Source organism: Astatotilapia calliptera, chromosome 5 (genome assembly GCF_900246225.1).
Source record: "Astatotilapia calliptera chromosome 5, fAstCal1.2, whole genome shotgun sequence".
Classification (NCBI taxonomy): Eukaryota; Metazoa; Chordata; class Actinopteri; order Cichliformes; family Cichlidae; genus Astatotilapia; species Astatotilapia calliptera.
In genome coordinates, this window is record NC_039306.1 from 1,137,846 (window position 1) to 1,158,476 (window position 20,631).

Genomic DNA, 20,631 nt, shown 5'->3' on the forward strand with positions numbered 1-20,631 from the left:
ATTTACACTCACATTCACACACTGGTGGAGGCAGCTACAGGTACAGCTGCCCTGGGGCAGACTGACAGAAGCGAGGCTGCCATATCGCACCATCGGCCCCTCTGGCCAACACCAGTAGGCGGTAGGTGAAATGTCTTGCCCAAGGACACAGTGACCAAGACTGTACGAGCCGGGGCTCGAACCGGCAACCTTCCAATCACAAGACGAACTGTAGTGTAGTAGTGAACCAGCAGAGGAAGAGACCCGTAGTGATAGATGTAGCGATACCGAGTGATAGCAACGTCAAGAAGAAGGAACATGAGAACCTGGGAAGTACCAATGGCTGAAAGAGCAGCTCAAGAAGATGCGGAGGGTGAAGGTAACCGTTGTAATCGCAGCACTCGGTGCAGTGACCCCAAAGCTAGGGGAGTGGCTCCTGCAGATCCCAGGAACAACATCCGAGATCTCTGTCCAGTAGAGCTCCCAGGCCTCTGGCTGAGGACCCGAGCTTGCAGTGGGGGATTTTTTTTTTGGACATACACATTAATACACAGTAGTGACGACATCGGAGTGGTAGGTCCACTTCACTGATGCCATAATCTAAGCAAAAACCATCAGTGGTTATATAGTAAGGGCACTAAATTGATTGATTGCTGATAGTTGCACCAACTGTGGTCACCCAAAAAATAGTGGATGGCAGTTCTGGCTGCAGGAGAACAGCAGAACCTCTAACATTACAGATATGCTTTTATGTTTTTCCAACTTGGAAGGATTTAGTTAAAAAGACTACGAGATAGATCTTTAAATGCATAAAGCTCATCATTTAATATGTGATAAGTTTTGCTGCTGAAAACTATCATTTTTTATAGAAGCAGAAGGGGGTTCAATACTTCAGAGGCTGGGAAACAACCGTGCTTTATATTTAATTTGGGATATTAAGCCTATTAAGCCTGTACAGTACATTCTCTGAGTGACTGATCATCAAGTGTCGGCTAATGTTTCATCCATTTTTATCTTATTGTGTGTTTGGTGCAACAGGGAGACATCAAAGGGACATTAAGCAGCAACATGAGTTTATTTCATTATTGCTGCACAACATCATAAAAGCCAAGCGGCTCTTATTTAAACTTGCTGTGCTGCTGGATTGTTGTGTTTGTCTGAATTGCTGATGCGGTTGAAATGAGGGAATCACGGCTTTTCCTGCTGCATGCTGAGCGCTTTTATTACACAGGCACTCTACTAATGTCATATTCATCATGCTGCGATCCACTGCAGCTCATTAAGTTCTGGTTGTAGGATACACCCAGAGAGTCTAGGCTAATTGTTTTAGCTGATGAGATTCTTAATGATGACCTGTCAGCGCTCAATTTAAATATGAATACGTAATCAAATGAAACAAGTTTTCACATATTCTGCAAAACATTTGGCTTTGCAGAACAGGATTCCCCCTCACACTCATTCACAGTTTGCACAGAGGTGGGGGGGGGGGGGGGGTGACCGGTGGACCCCAGAGACTGGGATTTCTCACATCACGGGCCCTGCATGTTGATAATTCATATTTACTTCAGCCTTTATATTTTTCATTTATGTGTGCATTTTATAAATGCTTTCTCTTATAGTTTTTATGGTAATAGTAGGGCATTAAGATACAAGAAGGTAATCTGTGGAAATCGCTTACTTTCCAAAGTAATGTCCAATATCCATCCCACTCTTGTATCAACTAGGGCTGCCACAAACGATTATTTTGATAGTCGACTAGTCTAATCGACTAATCAGATCATGCATCCATTGGACGTAAAACTACAGCTTATTGCACCAGCATGCATCTGATCTTATATAACTATCATTAGCTTACAGCTGGAAGTTTTTAAGGTATGTGCTAACCAAAAATAAAGACCAGATGATAGATTATTAAACTTTTAATGAAATTTGCAGATTGTAGCAACAAACAGAAAGGCCCCCAAAATGTGTGCCGATGTGTGCAAGTTGTTGGTGACAAAGTCCATTGAAGACGAACATATTTTTTTGCAGTACTGTAACGTAACATTTACAGCCATCAATATGAGTAAGTAGCTCGCTGTTTACGCTAATGTTAGCAGCTAACTAGCCAATTCGCTTACTGAGATGACTGTACCACTTCGTCATCAGAAGCCATGACGTGCTTCCTTTTCAGATGCTCGTGCATCGCCGTCGTGCCGCCATGGAAGGCAAGTTCCATTGTGCAGATTTTGCATTGGACATTATTCTTCTTTATGCTCCCAGACTTAACTTTGGCATCCTTGTAGATGCATTGCTGCCATCTTCTGTTTCAGTCTGTTATTACCCTCTTAAATCCTACTACTTATTCCAGCGTCTTTCAGGATCTTACAAGGTTCAAACGACGCGTCGACTATTGAATTAGTCGTCAACGATTTTGTCGACAAATCGTGGCAGCCCTAGTATCAACAGCACTCAAATATAAGTAAGTGGGTAACAAGAGGCTAGAACTGGGGGTAAAAATGTGCAAACACACACGTCTGTGAGGCAGACAGAAATATATCCTGGTAACAATGTGATAACCTGCCATTATAATGACGCAATGCTGATTAATGCTTTAATATATGAGGATATTGTTCCTACCTCAGTACCCCACTATTACTTTACAGTTTAAGTGATACATATATTTTGTCTTCATGGATTGAGTTTTTACAATAAAAAGGGAAAAAAAAGGAAGTTTAAAAGTACAAAAACAATGCAGTTCCTGTAATGTCCACTTGAGGCAGTGCTAACTGACTCTCGTGCTAAAACATCCAAAATTTCACCAGAAAACAAACAAACAAACAAACATATTTACACTTTATAATATAACAACTGTACGTGGGATAGTTTGTCTTTCTCTTTTTTATTTTTAAATGTATTAAGGCTTAAAGTTGGGGACATGGGCGCTTTGGCTGAGAGCTGGCTGTCTGAGCAGTTCAGGTACTTTATATAAGGTTGGGAAAACCTGCAGTCAGCTGAGACTGAAAACACTACGTCCAGATGAACAGAATCAATTTTTTTCCGTCTATATTGGCATTTTTGTTGAGTTCTGAGATTTCGTTCCCTCTAAATTCACCGTGGAATAAAGTGAAGCTGCAGCAGAAACCTCTACTCTACGTCCGACAACAGGACTTCACAGAAAAATAGATTTCTCATTCATTTATCCCAACATGCTGTTTGGATGCATCACTTCCAAGCATGCACAGGGTGGACGGCAGGGAGACAACAGTCCATCAGAGGACCAAAGTACATCAAAAGATTTCTTACTGAGATCAAACAAAGTGTGAATGGAGGCATGCAACTTCACATTGACAGTAAGTACCAGCACTTGAAAGTGAATGAAGTTTAAATAAGGTCAGCATTTTTATTTCTTTTCTGCTCCTCCTTTCTCATCGCAGATTAAGGTGCTTGGAATACCAATGAGCTCCTGAAGCCTTTGATTTCTCAGTTTCTGCTTCTAATCCTCGAGACATGCTCTCCTTAATGACTGCAGTCTCTGATTAATTATAATACAATCATGAATTATAAATTTTACTGTTTCCATTTTGAAGATTATTGGAAAGGAGCACGAAATCTCACAAAAATGTAATGTAGTGGTAATAAAGCGCAGACGAGTGTGCATCATTACAGAGCCGCTGCATAAATTTTTAAAAGAATCACTCCTGCGGCTCTGTTATTTCAAAATTAGCATCAGGTTGCATCAGATGAAGAAAAAAGCTTTGTGTCTTGAGTGTCACGAGTGTGATGGTAATAATAGATCAGGGAAGGATGGCGATGATGCTCGTGTCACAAAATGACAAATCTAGAAATACCGATACGAAGAGAAAGCCTTGAACTAATCACGTAAGATGATGTCAGACATTTTGACTAATTATTAAGGTGTAAAGGTTAGCTTAGAAAAGGATGAAGGCACATAAGGCTGTTGTCATAGCAACCACCCACCAGATAATGCACACATCCAAAAAACAAAAACTTGCACTGAGGAGAAATGTGCACCAAAGCAGCTGCAATGTGTGAAAACAGGAATGCTGAAAAAGCAGCGTTAAAGGTGTTTGAGGCAGTGATGAACCTGCAGAGCATCAGCCACAGACTGTATGCAATGAATGGAGACACTCTGATGTCACCAACTAGTATTTTAAAACCTCAACGTTAGTATTTTAGCTAACGTAATATCATGTTTAATGGAGCCAGAAGGTTCATCACTGCCTCAAACACCTTTAACGCCTTGCTTTTTCACACCTTGCATTTCATTTCTCTGCAGATAAAAGGTTTTTTAGGGTCTGCTAAGTCATCAGGTTAGCAAGCAACATCAATAGACTGCATGCTTCCCTCACACAAACACAGACACCATGTAAAAATATAAAATCCTAGAAGGAGGTCACACTTTTTGGACGATCTGTTAATACAACTAGCCCCACAGCAGCCATATCATTGGTCAGATAATTAAAAATCCTCTAAAAGGCTCCACAAACACGTTCGCTGACTCCAGTTAGTTGAGGTGAAGCCTAGCAGACAGCTAGCAGCTATGACCGCCTGTGTCACCATTCACCTCTTAGTCAGAGAGGCCACGCCCCTAATGATGTTATGAAGAGGGAAAATCTCCATAGAGACCAAAATGGTTTTTGTACCAGGTTGTAAACATGTTTATTTCTGCTGTAAAGTTTTAACACGGGAGTCTATGGGGACTGACTCACTGCTGGAGCCACCCCCGAGTGGCCTTTAGCGGAACTGCAGCTGTTGAAGTTTCCACACAGGCTCTGGTTTTCAGCCCCAAACTTCACAGCTTTGTGGAAACCAGGCATTTGAACATTTTCTACAGTACTTTCTCGTTAATTTCACTCAGTTTTCCTGTTTGGCCTCACTCACGTACCTCGAGGATTACAGTGCAGATGAGTTTAACACACTGGATGATGGCGTCCTGGCTCCCTGATATCGTCACTTCTCTCTCTGTGGAGTTGGGGAGGAGGTCACCTGCCACCTGAACCTGCGCACCTGTCGTCTGTACACACAAAGAAACACACACAGCAGTGATTCTGTACCCTAAAACTATAAGCAGAGAGAATGCTGTCAGATGCTACATGAGGCCCCAAAAAGTGTTTTTTGACAACTCAGAAGGTCACGTGTCAGATTGTATATTAATAGACATGAAGTTCACGCACTCAAAGTTAAGCAAAGACTATTCAAAGTGGTAGTTTCAGGATATTTAGTAAGAAAGCCAAAGCGAAATGAATAAAAGTTTCAGCGCTTGTGGAATTCAGATCTAGTAAAGCGCTGTACAAATACAGGCCATTTACCATTTTCCCTTAATTAGCTGGCTCATGCTGCGGCGGATGCTGTCAGATGTGCGACCCAACATTCACACTGAAGCCTTTGTGAAGTTTTCAAGGTCTTGTTTCACACTGTGTGTGTTCACATTATTGCCTGGTCCTTGTATTTTACATATCAAAAAGAAAACTTTGGTGACCTGCTTTTGTCCACGAACACTTTTGATTTATTCCACAAGGTTTCAGTCTGACAAGCATCCAGTCGGGGTCAAAGTTAGTATCTAAATATGGGAGCTCATGTTTGAGTCTTCCTGTCTGCTGGATTGATGTTTATGACCTTTGAGTCAAACTTGCACAGAAGCCAGTCACGGTATACTAAAATAACATTCATTTGCATTCTCTCCACTGTGCCCAGGTTGTAAACAGAGCTGCCCATTAAAGCCTGTTACAAACAGGGTCTGCTCTGTCAGACAAGCCCAAGCAGCTTCTGCTCAGTAAAATGCAGATTAACTTTCTGCTGGTTAAATCTCAAACAGACTATTAGAGACAGCGAGTCAGTTCCACGCCGGTGCTGGGTTTATATCCTAAATTAAACAGGACAAGACTCAACAGCTCCCTCTCTCTGACATCTGGGGTCATGGGTGACAGACTGAACGGGGCTTTTAGAGCTCAAAAATGTAAATTTTACTCGGTAAACATTTTTGTTAAGGATATCTTTATCATCAGATGTAGTTTTGTTTTTTGTATCTTCACAAGTTTTGATTAGAATAAAATAGCATTCTGTGAGTAGAGCACCACGAACAACTTTCAGGCATTCACCATTTCATTGGAGATAATTTATCTGAATTTATCTTGCCAAAGGATATTAGCCAATCAGACTGCAGCAGACAGGGACAGAACCACCAACCTCCTGACTGCAGCCACAAAACTTTCATGGCTCTGTTCTGCGTCATCAGACGCTTCACAGTTCGTGTAAATGACACCGGACCTGATGTGAGGCACCAACCAAGCCCTTCATCTCACTACAGGACTTGGAGAGTCAAACCTTCTCTGGCATGAACATCAGCACAGAAACTGCAGGCTGGGAGCTTCACAGTGGGTTTCCATGGCCAGCAGCTCCTGTAGGCCTCATGTGTCGGTGGCCCAGCACTTATGCTCCCACAGTGTGTATGGATTTTTAAAAATCTAAAATAAAGTGTGTATTTTTTTTTCCAGAAGCAGGAGCCAATATTTAAGTCGTTTAGGTCTTTCACTCTTGTTCATCGAGCACTAGCTAATCAGCAGTTAATCAGCAGTAACTCATATCTGGTTTGATGTCTTCTTGGAAAGTGGAAAACGTTCCTGCAATGCCCGATTTTACGACAGAGACTTCATCTTGTCGAGCGGCTCACCTCTCTGATCTCTTTGATCTTAGACCCGCCTTTGCCGATGAGGGAACCGCACTGGCTCGCTGGGATGACCAACCGTAAAGTGACGGGAGGCTTGCTGGTCACCGTGCCGTTGGCTACCAAGGCCGTCAGGTCCTGAGATTAAGAGAAAAGAAACAGATGGATTTAGTCGTTAAAGGGCTCGAGGTATTTCCGTTCGATGGATACATCCATCAGTGTGCCTGGAGAACAGCATGCAGCTGCTGAGCTGCCTTCCACCGTCTGTCAGCGCGAGCCCTTTAACATCTGAGCTGTAGGAAAACAAAGCTCTTATTAAACAAACAGTATTTCTAATGTTTGCTTTTGAGCGTAGAATGAATGCAGCCCATTGGATATGCATACCAAAACATGTAAGCAAACAAAGATGATCAGAGATGAACCTTTTTATCCTTCCTAACCACGTCTCAGTCCTCGTATTGATTTATTTCTAAAGAGCTGGATTTCAGGAGCTAAGCTTTGGAACAGACGAGGCTGTTATGGCAGTTAGATCAGAGCTGGAGCTCCAGTTTCACTCAGCTTTTCATGACATCTGGTAATCCCAAAAATACATTTTCTGTTTCTTCCCAGTGTTGGGATTCAAGTCAGATAAAAACTAAAAACAACAGAAGTTGAGCTTTAAAAGGAATGACCCCCCCCCCCCCCCAAAAAAACAAACAAACAAACAAACACCACTAAACATGTTTCTTGTCATTAAAAATATAAAAAGAAGCTTGACACACAAAAATAATCACTACTGAAACTTGTAGTGTTGAATAAATGAGACAGTGTTACTTCAGACTGGCTCTGCAGCTCTGTGGATAAACCCACATCAGCTGATCCCTCAGTGGCCTGAACCTGCTTTCTGCAAGCCACTTTGCAACCCACCTCCAGCACACCACTACTTCCACATCCAAAAATCTATTTAGTTACTTAGAAAATGAACAGATGTAAATTAAAATGATATGCCATGATTACTGAAGTACATTAAAGGTAATCTGTGGATTGCGTTGTCACAGCTGTAGTGGCACAGTACGTGAGATGCACTTCTGCATAGCACACATTTTTATGTAAGAGGCCATTTGCAAACAGAAGGCTCCTGACTGTTACGTTAGGACAGCACTGAACTCGCTCTCCAGTAGTTAAAGGAATGACGATTACCAAAACCTGAGGCTAAAGCAGCTTCAGAAAAATATTCAAGTCCAATGCAACCAAGATCTGCAATGAGACAAACGCTGGCAGCTCATGAAAGAAAAAACTGATTGTGATTTTCATCAGGAGGGGCTCAGAGTAGAGCTGCTACACCTACGGTCATCTGTGCGTCTCCTGAACTGCTTCCTCTGTGACTTAGACCATGATGAGTGGATGGATGGACCATGTGATAAATGCCCTAGTCATTCCTGTTTCAGATGACCCCGTATATCGTCATATCATGGCGAAATTAATCGTGAATTTAGTTGCTGCACTTGGTTATATGATAACCTTCCTGCTGTGTACCTACAGTGTCGGTCGGCTTGCTGATGTTAGCCCGTGGCTAGCTGTGGTCTCAGGCTTGTAAAGGAACACTGTGCCTCTAAGAGTTGCAACTATTCTCTTCAAACTGGCTCCAGTACAAACAACCAGGTGGTGCCAAACCTCTGCACAGTCTGTCTCCATGTAAGTGTATTATTTGCTTCTTTTGCAGCACAGACCAGCAAACCAAATTAATCTAATTTATGTAACTAAAAAAAAAAAAGTCTATTACTGGACATTTTTTAATGCTCATAATAAATATTTGCATTTAATGTCTGTGAGCTCAGTCTGTGAAAGGTTAGCGCTGATTGGAAAGACAACTTCCACACTTGTCTGTCGTTCCTTTAATTCCGATGCAGATCACAGACTATATTTGCCCTGGTCAAACGTCTCTGTCTCCCCCTCTCTGCCACCGACTCCCCTCTCCGACTTTGACTTTCTCTGTTTATACTTCTGCCTTCCACACACACACACACACACACACACACACACACACACACACACACACACACAGCGCTCTCTACTCCCAGTCAAGGTCCGTGAAGTTTGATGAATAGGCGGCATTCAAGTCGGGATAATAGCAGATCACGTTCCGTACGCTCTGATTGGTTTGGTTTCATTTCATCAAAAGCCAGCAGACGTTTAAAAGTGGGCTTTCTTTTCAACACAGTAACCACATTTTGTAAAAGAATTGCTACATTATCATTGGAAAAATTACTTCTTGTAACCCAGATTGTCAAACACAGGCTGGAAATTCTGTAGCTAATAAATTACAGTTCAGCTGAATCACTGCTGGTTTCCACTAGAGAAGCTAATAGGATTCCTTCCCAAGGTCTCCAGCCTCGAAATACATCCTAGAAACATATGCAATCACACGCAACAGTTAAACAAGAAAATGTAAAGCTATAAATACAGTCGTTCTAAAACAAGCTGCTGGAAGTTATTCACTGAGATGGATTTGCACATTTTGTAAAGGTCACGATTTGATCTGACTGCTGATTTGAAGACAATTTTACTCAAAATGAGCAAAACATTTCTTTTTGTCTTTTAATTGACGTGTTTATAAGCTCGACTAATCTTTCAGATGATTTGTTTCATCCAGCGCCCGATGAATGCGCTTCGTCCGCGTTTGCTTCATCTTTCCAGAAGCTCTCATGTGTGCGTTTGAAGACTTCCCAGAAATATTTGAATCTTTCTGCCAATCACAGTGAAGCAGTGCACCTCTAGGCTCTGTGCTTTCTGTATATATCTGGTATATTGTTATTATAATGGTTGCACTTGGCAGGCTTTACACAGTCTGACCGGCCTGATGTGGATGTGAGTGTAAGCTCCTGATTTCCAGTCCTCTGCTCAGACTTCAGTTGTGAAATCAAAATATTATCACATTAAAAAAGTTAAAGTGCATCTGGGTGGTGCCTCAGGTCTCCTTTAAATAAATGAAAGTAAAACATATAGAGCTCGTGTGGGGTGAAAATCTTGACAGTTTGCACTCCAGAACCAGACCATATCTGTTAGAATAACACAAGTCATCTCCATCTGTGAAGCCTGCATGTAGCACATGCACCGATAACGCTGCCTGGTACAACTATGACTACAATCGATGCTGCACTCTTTAGCTCCTCTCTTGCATCAGATGCAGCTGAGGTTTTTGGAACAGGTCCAGTAATATCACTGACTTGTTGCTATGACTTGTTATTCCATCTTACCCAGAGTTATTGTATTTCCATATTCACCCAGCCTTATAGTGAATTCATCGGCCCCGGGGTCTCCACTCTGCTCTTACACTTCTGCAGCTGCTTCTGACAAAATCTGATGATGTTCTTTCAGGTGGAAATTAAGAAGCAGCCCGGGGCGACTCTGGCAGGCTTATTCGGAAATAGCCGAATTCTGTCAAGGCAGCAGACCCCGTGTCGTCTAAAACACCGCACTGTGCAAAACTCTTGAGCCAGACGCAGACAATTCAGTTGAAATCAAACAGAAGCTGCAAAAAACCGTGTAGATCAGTAAAGGAGCGAGTAAATCTGACAGCTCAGGTGCGAGGCCAGGATTTATCCAGATAGAGCAGCGTTCATTACAAACAAGTCTGTCCTGTAAGTGTGGAGTCCACCCGTCACAGACGACCACCAAACTTTCTTTACTGTCAGATCCTGACCGATCCACTGTGGAAATGTGCTAATGGTTTTTTTCCCTGCATGCAAAGCTGCAGGTATTTATTCAAGAAAAGGAAAGTTTGTGACTCACAGCCACCTGTGGACAACAAACAAAAGGTTTCTGCAAACGCCTGAATTACATCCAGGGACGGGAAATGTTCTTTTCTACCTGAGCACACAAAACACTTTATACAGCTTACCTCATTCATACTATTTCAATGTATTTATTTACTTATTATTTTTTCATACAAGCACTTTTTCTATGCTTTTTTTTATCTAAGACTCACGCACATTTATACCCCGATGGATGCATCAGAGAGCAACTTGGGGTCAGCATCTTGCTTTAGGATATGTGGCGTGCACTCTTAGGAGATGACCTGATCTGCCTCCTGAACCAGACCGTGTGGCGGTGGCAGATTTCTGTGCTGTTTCGCTCCGTTTTCTTTGATGGCCCGAACATATCTGAGCAGTTCTTACTACACCTGCTCGCCTCTCGGCAGCCGATGCCCGCTGCCCTCTTTGGTGAAGTCAGACTCTGATTATCTCTGGGCACAGTTGGTGGCTTCCCACAGTTGGAGGCGGCGACTCTGTTGTGTTTTGTACAGTTGGTAGGTGAGCTGCCATCTTTGTCTTTTATTAATGAGAAGAAGCAGTGTTCAGGAAACAGGTTCAAATATTTTATTTTTCACAAGACTAAATACTTTTAACAGGTTAGAAAAGCTTTTACATCAGCTCATGACAACATTATGTTTGTTGTAATGTCAGGAAGTAATTATCTGTCATTTGTATTGAATCTGACTCTTTGAATGAAAGTCCAGGACAGTCTCAGGAGTGTTTCCCGCTCACCCATCCAGCCCTGAACTTCACAACTCTTCCACCTCCTAAACTGCTGTTAGAAAGGCTTCACTCATTCACTCACTTTTTAATTGCATCTCCTCTTTTCAGCAGCTCTTCCCAACTTTCTCCCCCTTTTCTCATTACATACTATCTCTGCGTATGGCAGCTTAAATCCTCCTTTTCTCTCTGTATTGCTCCTCCATCCTTTACCAAATCTCCCTCCGTCCCCTCGTTCTGTATGACTCTCCCTCTCCGACTTTAATTAACTCAGGTAATAAATAGCAGTCCAAATCACCTGGTCCTAATACGATTGGTTCAATCAATTAAGGCCGAGCTGCACTCGGAGCCTCGTTGCATGTGAAATGTAAATAACAGAGCGCCGTCTTGTCTGGGCTGCCCATCAGATGAACGTGGTCTGAATGAAATCACTCCAATCCCTCCTCTGCAGGAACACATTTATTTATATCATCAAAAATCTCTTACAGAAGCCTTCGCTGCCTCTTCTCCTCCTTCTGTGCGCGCTCTCGCATGCAGAGCTGGTAATTGACAGCCAGCTCTGCATGCAGAAAGTGGTTCATGAAGCAGAAATGGGGTAAGGCACCAACGGTTTTGATCTTTGGAGATGAAGTTTGTTGTTCTTCCTGTTTGTCCTGATGCTCAGTGTAAAGGAGATGGTTTTTTAAATCCCTCCCTGATGTGTTTCATGAAGCTGAATTTCTGCGCTACATTTTTAGCCACATTTTAAAACAAATTGCAGTAGAAGGTTTCACATCCATAAACAAGTTCTAATAGTTCTCTCTGGATTATATTTGTCCTCCATCCTCAACTCTTCCATCTGTCCATCATCACAGACGTTCTTGTCATGGTCCTGGATCTTGGACTGAGGGTTTTTGAGTTTGGGGACTTGTTAAAGTAAACTCTTGACTGATGCTTATATTGTTAACTCCTTGGATTTTCCTTCGTATTTTTCCTTAACAATGAGCCTTTAGTTCCAAGTTCGGTTTCTCTGTGTTCGTTGTTGTGTGACTCTCTATCTGCCTCTGGTTTGGATGTTCTGGACTTTATCCTCACAGGAGCCAGGACCCCTCAGTGCCTTGCTTATGGGTTCTGGCTCCTGTGACTCTTGTCAGAATGATACAACCAGCAATGGACCCAGCGCTCAGTAAGACTTTTGAATGGCGGTGGATGGCTCTCTCCTTTTTAAAGAGGACCGTTGAACTGAAGCCATGGCTCACCCCTGAGCGTGAGCCCATCTTCAAACTCGCCTGCCCATATGTGGCACGTTGTGGTCCTGGGGTCCCATGGCTCCTGGGCACCACATCCTCAGGTAAGTTTGGAGCCATTCGACTGCTGCAATGCATACTATATCCTCCAAATCATCACCCACTCCTAAGAGGAAGCACGGTCCCTGTAGATGCTGTTAATCACCGCCTCTGCAGTCACGTTTGATGGAGACATCAATGTTCGCCACCCTAGCCAGCTGCACATCAGTTCTCCTTGGCTGACACCTTCATTCCTGTCTTTAGGATGAAGGTCGCAGAGACCCAGCCTGTCTCTCCACCCAGGGATGACTCAGGCCACCAGGGGCCTCACCAGGGACTTGGGGGATACCGCCTGCTCCTTTAGAGGTGCTTCTCCCTGAACCTGAGCTAATTACAGGTCAGCTTCCCTGCACTTCACAACCCTGAGCCACCAGATCCTGTTCTTTGTGAACTAGCACCGCCAAATCCAAGTCCAGGAGCCCCGTGCAGCCTAAACATATTGCTTGGGATGGGCCCCATCTGGACCATCTGCCATCGACTAAGCTTCCCGAGGGGTCCCATGTCCTTCACTATCGGTGACCGCCTGCGAGGCCTCCGTCTCCACTGTTGCCTTTCCCCCTCTTAGGCTACCAGGTAGGCTCTGCCTCCTTGGCCACTGGTCCTCTACCTCCTCCACTATCCCATCTGGTCACCAGAGGCATCTTGCCTTCATCACCTTGTTTTCCAGTTCCATCTCCATTCCTGGGCAGCGTTTCCTGCTCCAGCCCCTTTCTCAGTACCATCTCTCAGCTCTGCCCCACCCCCTTCCCTGCTCTATGGACTCTCCTCCTCATTGGTTTTAATTTTCTATTTGTTTTTTACTTTTTAAAATCCTCTCTGCTCTTCTTTCTAATGCTGTGTTAATTTATCCGCACGTCTATAACGTTCATTTCTCTTTTCAGCATTTTTTAGCAATGGCATCTCACATTTAATATCCCAGTTTAACTACACACACGTCCATCAGCCATTCTAATTTTCTTTTACATTCACATTCCTTTAATTTCTCTCTGTTCTGTGTTAGCAGAGGTGCACAGACATCTGCCTGAGGTGGTTCAACGCAATCTTGTGATATCAGGCTGCACGGCTGTGAAATACAGACCATCTTTCAGTATGAAACGGTTACACAACGAGCCCACTGAACCAAATGCTGTTTGTGTGTACACATGGGCAAGAAATCAACATTTTTCTGTCAGTTTTTTGTCTATAAACATCTCAGCGCATTAGTATCATGGGATATATCATATAATGTTGTAAGGGAACAGGAACAAAGCACTGGCACCCTGCAGCTTTGATCTGCTTTCTGGAAAAAACAAACCTTAAGTGCATTTTGGGTAAACTTTCAAGAGTCGGATCACTGAGGCAGCTGCTCAGAACAAATGATAGCATATGGTCTCATTACACCTACCGTTTGATACCAGGCTCATCTTCCTGCTGTGTGAAAACATATTTTTGAATTGAAGGAACTCTTCCCAAAGATCCAGAAATAACTAAGACATCCTCTATCCTGAGGTCAGGCCTAACCACTTCCTGCCTGCTCAGGCCTGGGTGATGAAGCCTGGTTTTTGGTCTCAGTTTGAAGCCCAGCCCTCCAGCATCATATTGTCCCTACGGCAGAGATGCTGCACGCCATGGGAAACACTCATCCCCTCAGAATGATGCTGGAGGCAGCGGGATGCCGTGTTAGGTAACAACCGTCCCAGACACACACCTGAACCTGTGCAGGTCCTAAGACTAAGGCTGTGCATGATCTCCCCGATTACAGCCTTTATTTAATCCCTCGGTGACACTTTTCATGCCTCTTTCTTATATTCTCTGCTTTCCAGCTTCATTAATTCTTCATAGGACCCCCTCCTCCCTCATCTCTTTATCTCTTCCAATTCTTTTTTAAACCCTCTCTGCCCTCTCTCTCTCACTCCTTCCTCATTTCACAGCTTTTTAAAATCCCTTCAGCGACCCGTCCACCACTCTCTAAATCACCGTCCACTCTCTGCCCCGATCCTCCCCCCCATCCCATCTTGTTATCTTCCATTAGGATTGCTAAGATTTAAATACCATCTGCCTGGATTTAATTTCTCAGCTTGCGTCATGTCTGTCAGACATTTCATTTCTCTGCAGCCAAAACCACTCTGCCGTGAACCGGCACGCGTGCAGCCAAACTCATTTCCTTCGTCTTACACTGTATGCGTGTGTTTAATGGGAAACATTTCTACATTTGTGGCTGAAATATTTTCCCCTGAATTCAGTGCTTTGGTCTCCACTTGTTCTGTGTTTGATTGCACAGCGAGAGCTTGTAACCAATAACCCGACAGCCGGGCGCGGCTTGTTTGTCAGAGTTCGCTCCACATCTACATCAACAAGACGTTTTGCTTTTCTCCTGATGTCATCCACACCTTTGAAAATGCAGAGTAATTACAGACACTTCACTGATTCGGCCGCTTGGCTTAAACAAAATCTGAACACAGCACGACATTTAGCCTGGAGTGTTCCTGTTTCCACTACTTTAAACTCTGATTTAAGAAAAGATTTGATCTTGTGGCTGATTAAAGATGATTGTTCTTAAAATCAGCCAAACCCTGTTTTTAATGCCTTTTACAATTAGTTGTTTTTTTTGCCTTCAGGTTGTTTGACCAATGATTAGTCATAAATTATCCATCCATCCATTCATTCATTCGCTTCCGCTTATCCTTTTCAGGGTCGCGGGGGGCGCTGGAGCCTATCCCAGCTGTCATAGGGCGAAAGGCGGGGTACACCCTGGACAGGTCGCCAGTCTGTCGCAGGGCCAACACACAGGGACAGACAACCATTCACACCTAGCGGCAATTTGGATTATCCAATTAACCTATCCCCACAAGCTGCATGTCTTTGGACGGTGGGAGGAAGCCGGAGTACCCGGAGGGAACCCACGCAAACACGGGGAGAACATGCAAACTCCACACAGAAAGACCCCGGCCTGATGGTGGAATTGAACTCAGGACCTTCTTGCTGTGCGGCAACAGTGCTAACCACCGTGCCACCGTGCTGCCTTAGTCATAAATTATGTCCTTAATAATGTTCAAACCCACAGAAATCAGACTGACAAACAACAGAAAATACATTTTATGCTGCAGAGTAATAGTTTGAGACCCATCATCACTTCACCTGCATCCTGTGGGGTTTAACAAACTGACCGGGAAGCCTGGCTCTGTGATTGGACATCACTGTTATCCATCATGGATAATGCTATCACCCTCTATAATGCAATACAGCTGTCAGACAGAGAGGCATCTGGCAGATATCTTCCTCGTCTGCAGGGCCTCTACCTCACAATACGAAGCACCTTCAATCAGCTGTTGCTGCGATTTGACGCTGTCTGAATAAAACGGAACGTTTTTATTCTTCATTTTTTTGATGTGTATGAACAGCTGTTTCTGCCATCTGACTATATGCAGTGATAAAGACCCAAAAACAGCACGATCAAATAACATACGTGTCTGCGCCAGTTCTTCCTCGTTGATAATCATCATCATCTCATTTAAAGGCCAAAATATTTGTGGATTACATGTTGCAGGCCTCAACTAAAGAAGGTAAATACACAGATGTTTAAAAATGTAATATATGTTTTATGTTTCCTGACTTCACCCACAGAAACATCTTTTATTCTGTTTAATGTGTCGCTGCCGTCACCTCCCTCGGCTGCTGTAACACAGCTAACAGGTCATGTTACAGTTAAATAAAACAGAGAATTTCAACACAAGGTTACCTTACCTTTCTTTTCTGTGTAACCTATTAGCAGTGGTGCTAAAGACGACTCACAGCACAGTACTTCACACCAACATCAAACTACGTCTTTTGCTGCTGGACTGATTGACTGAACCCAGCAGTGGCAGAAATTACATATTATGTTAATACCCGGACATTCATAAATGAGCTTTAAAAGCTCTTTTTGTAAAATCAAATAGACTCATGTAGGATTGGCCTCCCTCGGGGCGGGGAAATGAAGGCGGGGTGGAATGAATGACCTTCATGGACTCTTCTGTTAAAATATCCGACTTTAAAGCCTGGAACAACAAATAATCCTCCATGGATAGTTACTCCTTTATGATAACTCTGAAAGGTGCCAGGTGTGTCACGTGTGCTATGGAGTCACCTTGCTAACAAGCCAGCAAATGTTAGCATGTTAGCACGCCGCCTTTCCATCCAAATACGGTCTTCTAACCCCCAAAACATATCAAGGCGGGAAAATGAGTGGGTGGCATCACAGCTGATACGCCCGATGCTGCACAGTCCGGTTTCACAGCAGCAGCTCTGTCCTTTCAGCTGATATTGCTTTAACACAATATAACGATGCCTTTGAGATGACATCATAGCTGAAGGCTTTAAACTCTTTTTACACTTTAAAAGCACAAGAAACTCACAGGAAAGACTGACCTAAATAAGCCTCTTGTTTTTTTATGTTTGGTGCACAGAGACAGGAGGATGCTGCCATGGCAACGTCTGCCTAACTTAGAACCAACAGTACATCAATAAATGTGAATGTTTCATTTGGTGACGATTAGCAGCAAAGTTTAAATGACAAGATAAGAACTTAAAGTTTGTCAAAGACAAATGGAGCAAACCCGGTAACCATGTCAGAAAACACGTAACTAACTACTGTGTGTGTGTGTGTGTGTGTGTGTGCATATGGGCTTGTACCAGTGTCTGTGAGGTCAGACAATCCCATTAGACATATCGTATAATAAATGGCTCCCTGCCAGGGAGCAGCCCCAGTGTAGAGGAAGTAAAGGTTACACACTTCAGTCAGAGTGTGTGTGTGTGTGTGTGTGTGTGTGTGTGTGTGTGTGTCCAGTATCTACCTCCTCCAGTTTGAACGTGATCATGGTGAAGGCCCTGAACACACAGTCTGTCGGCCCTGTGATGGTGATGATCCTCTCTGGACAGGAACCCTCTGAGATGTTGATCCTTGCGCTGCTCTGTAGGTCCAGACAGAGGTGGAGGGGGAAGGGAGGGGGGAGGGAGGGAGGGATTGTGGGAAAATGTATTTTTGGGGGTGGGTGTGAGGAGGGGCCAAAAAGAAGGGGAAAGGGGAGGTAAGGAGTGGGAGAAAGGGAATGAGAGGATGATGGGAGGGAGGAGAATTTAGGAAAAACATTGGGAATGAGGGGAGGCAATTGGGCAGCAGAGAGGAGGTGAGTCGTGATGGGGGAGGAGAGGGAGATGGAGGTTAATGGAAAGAGGGTGGGGCAAAACAGAGGAGAGAGAAAACACATTAGTGGGGGGAAGGGACATGTGGGCCAAGACAGAGAAGAGGAGGAGAACCATTTTCGCCACTGCTCCTCGTTCCCTACGGGAGATTCACCTGTGATGCAGGAGAAGAGAGGGATTACAAGAAGGCTGGAAGAGGGAGGACAGGGGGAGGAGCGAGGGGAGGAGGAGGGGAGGCAAGCACATGAGAAGACCAGCGTACAGTAAATTGAAGATTTCTAGGAAAGGGTGGGTAGGAGGAGGAGCAGAGGAGGAAATGAAAAGGGGTGAAGGAGAAGAGGGAGATTTAGATGATTTGATGAGGAAGAGGTGGGAGGAAGGTGAGATTCAAGCCCAGGAAATGGAGAGGAGAGAGTGTGGGTAGAGATTTATTAAAGGTAGAAGAGGAAGGGCAGGAGGTGGAAGAGGAGGACAGGAAAGTGAGGGACAGGATCAAAAGGAGAAGAGAGAGACAAGGCGGTGCAAATATTTGAGGAGAAATAAGAAGAGAAGTTGAAGATATAGAGAAGGTGCAGTAATAACCGTACGGGGGTGGATGGCGAGGGCAGGTGTCAGGAGGAAATTGGAGTGTGAGTTGGGGGAGTATAGATAAACAGAGACGATTAGAATCAGAGCCCGGTGCTGGGTTTGTGGGGGAAGAGGAATCAACGCCCTGAAACCAGAGTAAATTTTTAATGTTCTTCAGAATTAGAAAACTTCCTCTGTGCTCTTAGCTTAGGTCAATATAAAGATCGACGACATGAAAATCTTCACATCTCCATCGCTTCCACCTCAAACTCTTTTCTTGACCCAGCTTCAACAGTTCTTTCCCATATCTTCATGCTGCAGCTCTGTAGTTACAGCTCTGTTCTTCATCTGGACCAACTCCTATTCTGTTCTTCATCCTCTTCATAGCTGACCTCACTTCCTCCTCACTAATCCTCTGAACTTCCTGATTCACTACCTGTTCCCCATCCGTCCATCTTTCTCTTCGCCCGTCTCCATCTCCACTCTGCTGCACATCCTTTCCAGCGCGATTTCTCTGCCAATCAGTACAAATCATTTCCTCTGTTCTTTACATGTCACTAAAAGCCTTTTCCCGTGCCACTCTCTTTGCTGTACGCCCAGCCTCCCATTAACTCTTTAGATTGCACCTTCTGCATAAGCTCACCTGTCTGCACCTTGTTTTTGTCAGCCTTTGTTCCTCCCTCTTCTTGAATCACGTGTTATCAACTGTTAGCAGCAGGAATAAATGACAACCTGGAGAATCAGGGATGTGAAACTAAATGTTCATCAGTCTGTACATACACTGACCTCATTATCCACCATTAGAACAGGATACTGAAAAGGTGCCCTTTAATTAAAACACTCAAATATTTTTACATTTGAATTGAATTCTTTAATTTGTGTAAATAATGTTGTTCTTTTCTTCTGAATCCCATCTGATTACCTACACTTTAAATCAACTTACAAAAATATGCAGGTAAGAGTCTGGACTGTGTGTGTGTGTGTGTGTGTGTGTGTGTGTGAGTGTGAGTGTGAGTGTGTGTGTGTGTGTGTGTGTGTGTGTGTGTGTGTGAGTGTGTGTGTGTGTGTGTGTGTGTGTGTGAGTGTGAGTGTGTGTGTGTGTGTGTGTGTGTGTGAGAGAGAGAGAGAGAGAGAGAGACAGCGTGTATTCATATCTTTGTGGGGACCCAAAATTGAAAGTTGAAGGTATTTTTGAGACTCAAAATGTGGTTTTAGTGTCAGGGTTACAGTTGGGTTATGGTTAGGGTCACTCAGCCAATGAAATGTCCCCACAAGATATGAATACCCGACTAAGAGAGAGAGAGAGAGAGAGAGAGAGGGGAGAGAGAGGGGGAGAGAGAGGGAGAGAGAGAGAGAGAGAGAGAGAGAGAGAGAGAGAGAGTCTTTCCCACATGTGACTCGTGTCTGTATCCGGGTCAGGATCCTGCCCTCACAGCTCTTCCTGCGTCATGCTGGAGCTGAAAGTGAAAGAGTGCATGTAGCACAGTGCTAACGATGACCTACATCCTTTCATCCGGCCTTTATTCACATTTCGACCATCACGTTTCTATTTTAATCTATTCTGGCCGACTGTTTCTCACTGTTACTTTTTTAATTAACTTTCTTCTTCACGTTCACGTCCACTTGATTCTTTAATTAAGTTGTCATTTCTTTTCTGTCAGATTAGTTAGGCGATTCTTTCCATCGAACCGCACCCACTGGGAACACTGGGCCCTCACTGGTCCTCACTGCTGTAAAGAACGTACGTGTAACGAACACACAACATTCACATAAACGTGTTTCAGTGTCGTGCGGTCATGAAACTAAATCAAATGTGCGCTAAACTAAATCCCTTTTTTTCACCATCCACCAAGAAATCGAGCTGTGGGGGTTATCCTCACAGAGAGGAAGTGCAGGAATCAGCTGTTCCACTCACAGCTGATCTCTCCATCACTGAACACACAGACAGACGCAGACAGACTGACGGACGCTCAGCTGTGTGTGTTTGATGTCAGCTCGCCACGAACCATCTCAGCGTACATCAGCTGTGCAACATTTTTTTCTGCATGTTTCGCAAGAAAAACACCTGCCACGTGTTGGGACTGTGCCGAGTGCATCTACAGCATGTCGACGCATGTGCAGCCACTATATCTTATATAATACTATACATGACTGACCTATTATTAGTTCTTAAAGAGCTTCCATGTGTGACGTGCAAACCAGTCCAAGCAGCAGCCTGACAGTGTACGAGAGCCCTGCGTGCAGGTACACGCCGAGCATGGAACAATGACAGCCGGTAGCTTCACAGATCTTTTAGTTTAAGCTTAAATACCTGAAACGTCAGTAATCTCAGCACTAACGCTAAGTGTAAAGTTGTTGGGCGTATCCCAAATGTTAGTGTGCAAACAGAAACATTATATTTGTCTGAACTGATCTATGT

The 20,631-nt window shown here is 43.9% G+C and overlaps 1 protein-coding gene across 7 annotated transcripts in view; it reads right to left on the minus strand.

The window, feature by feature from the left end:
- The window catches only part of pcbp4 (poly(rC) binding protein 4), a 186,105-nt gene that overhangs the window by 43,018 nt on the left and 122,456 nt on the right, over positions 1-20,631 (minus strand). For 6 of the 7 annotated variants that reach the window (XM_026166558.1, XM_026166557.1, XM_026166561.1 and 3 more), the window contains 3 exons: positions 17,297-17,413; positions 6,653-6,784; positions 4,868-4,996 (listed from right to left, as the gene is read on the minus strand). In XM_026166558.1, coding sequence (XP_026022343.1) covers positions 4,868-4,996; positions 6,653-6,784; positions 17,297-17,413 — 378 coding nt within the window. Of the gene's footprint in view, positions 1-4,867; positions 4,997-6,652; positions 6,785-17,296; positions 17,414-17,799; positions 17,835-20,631 lie in introns of all 7 variants that reach the window. The other variant, XM_026166562.1, reaches the window with a different exon arrangement.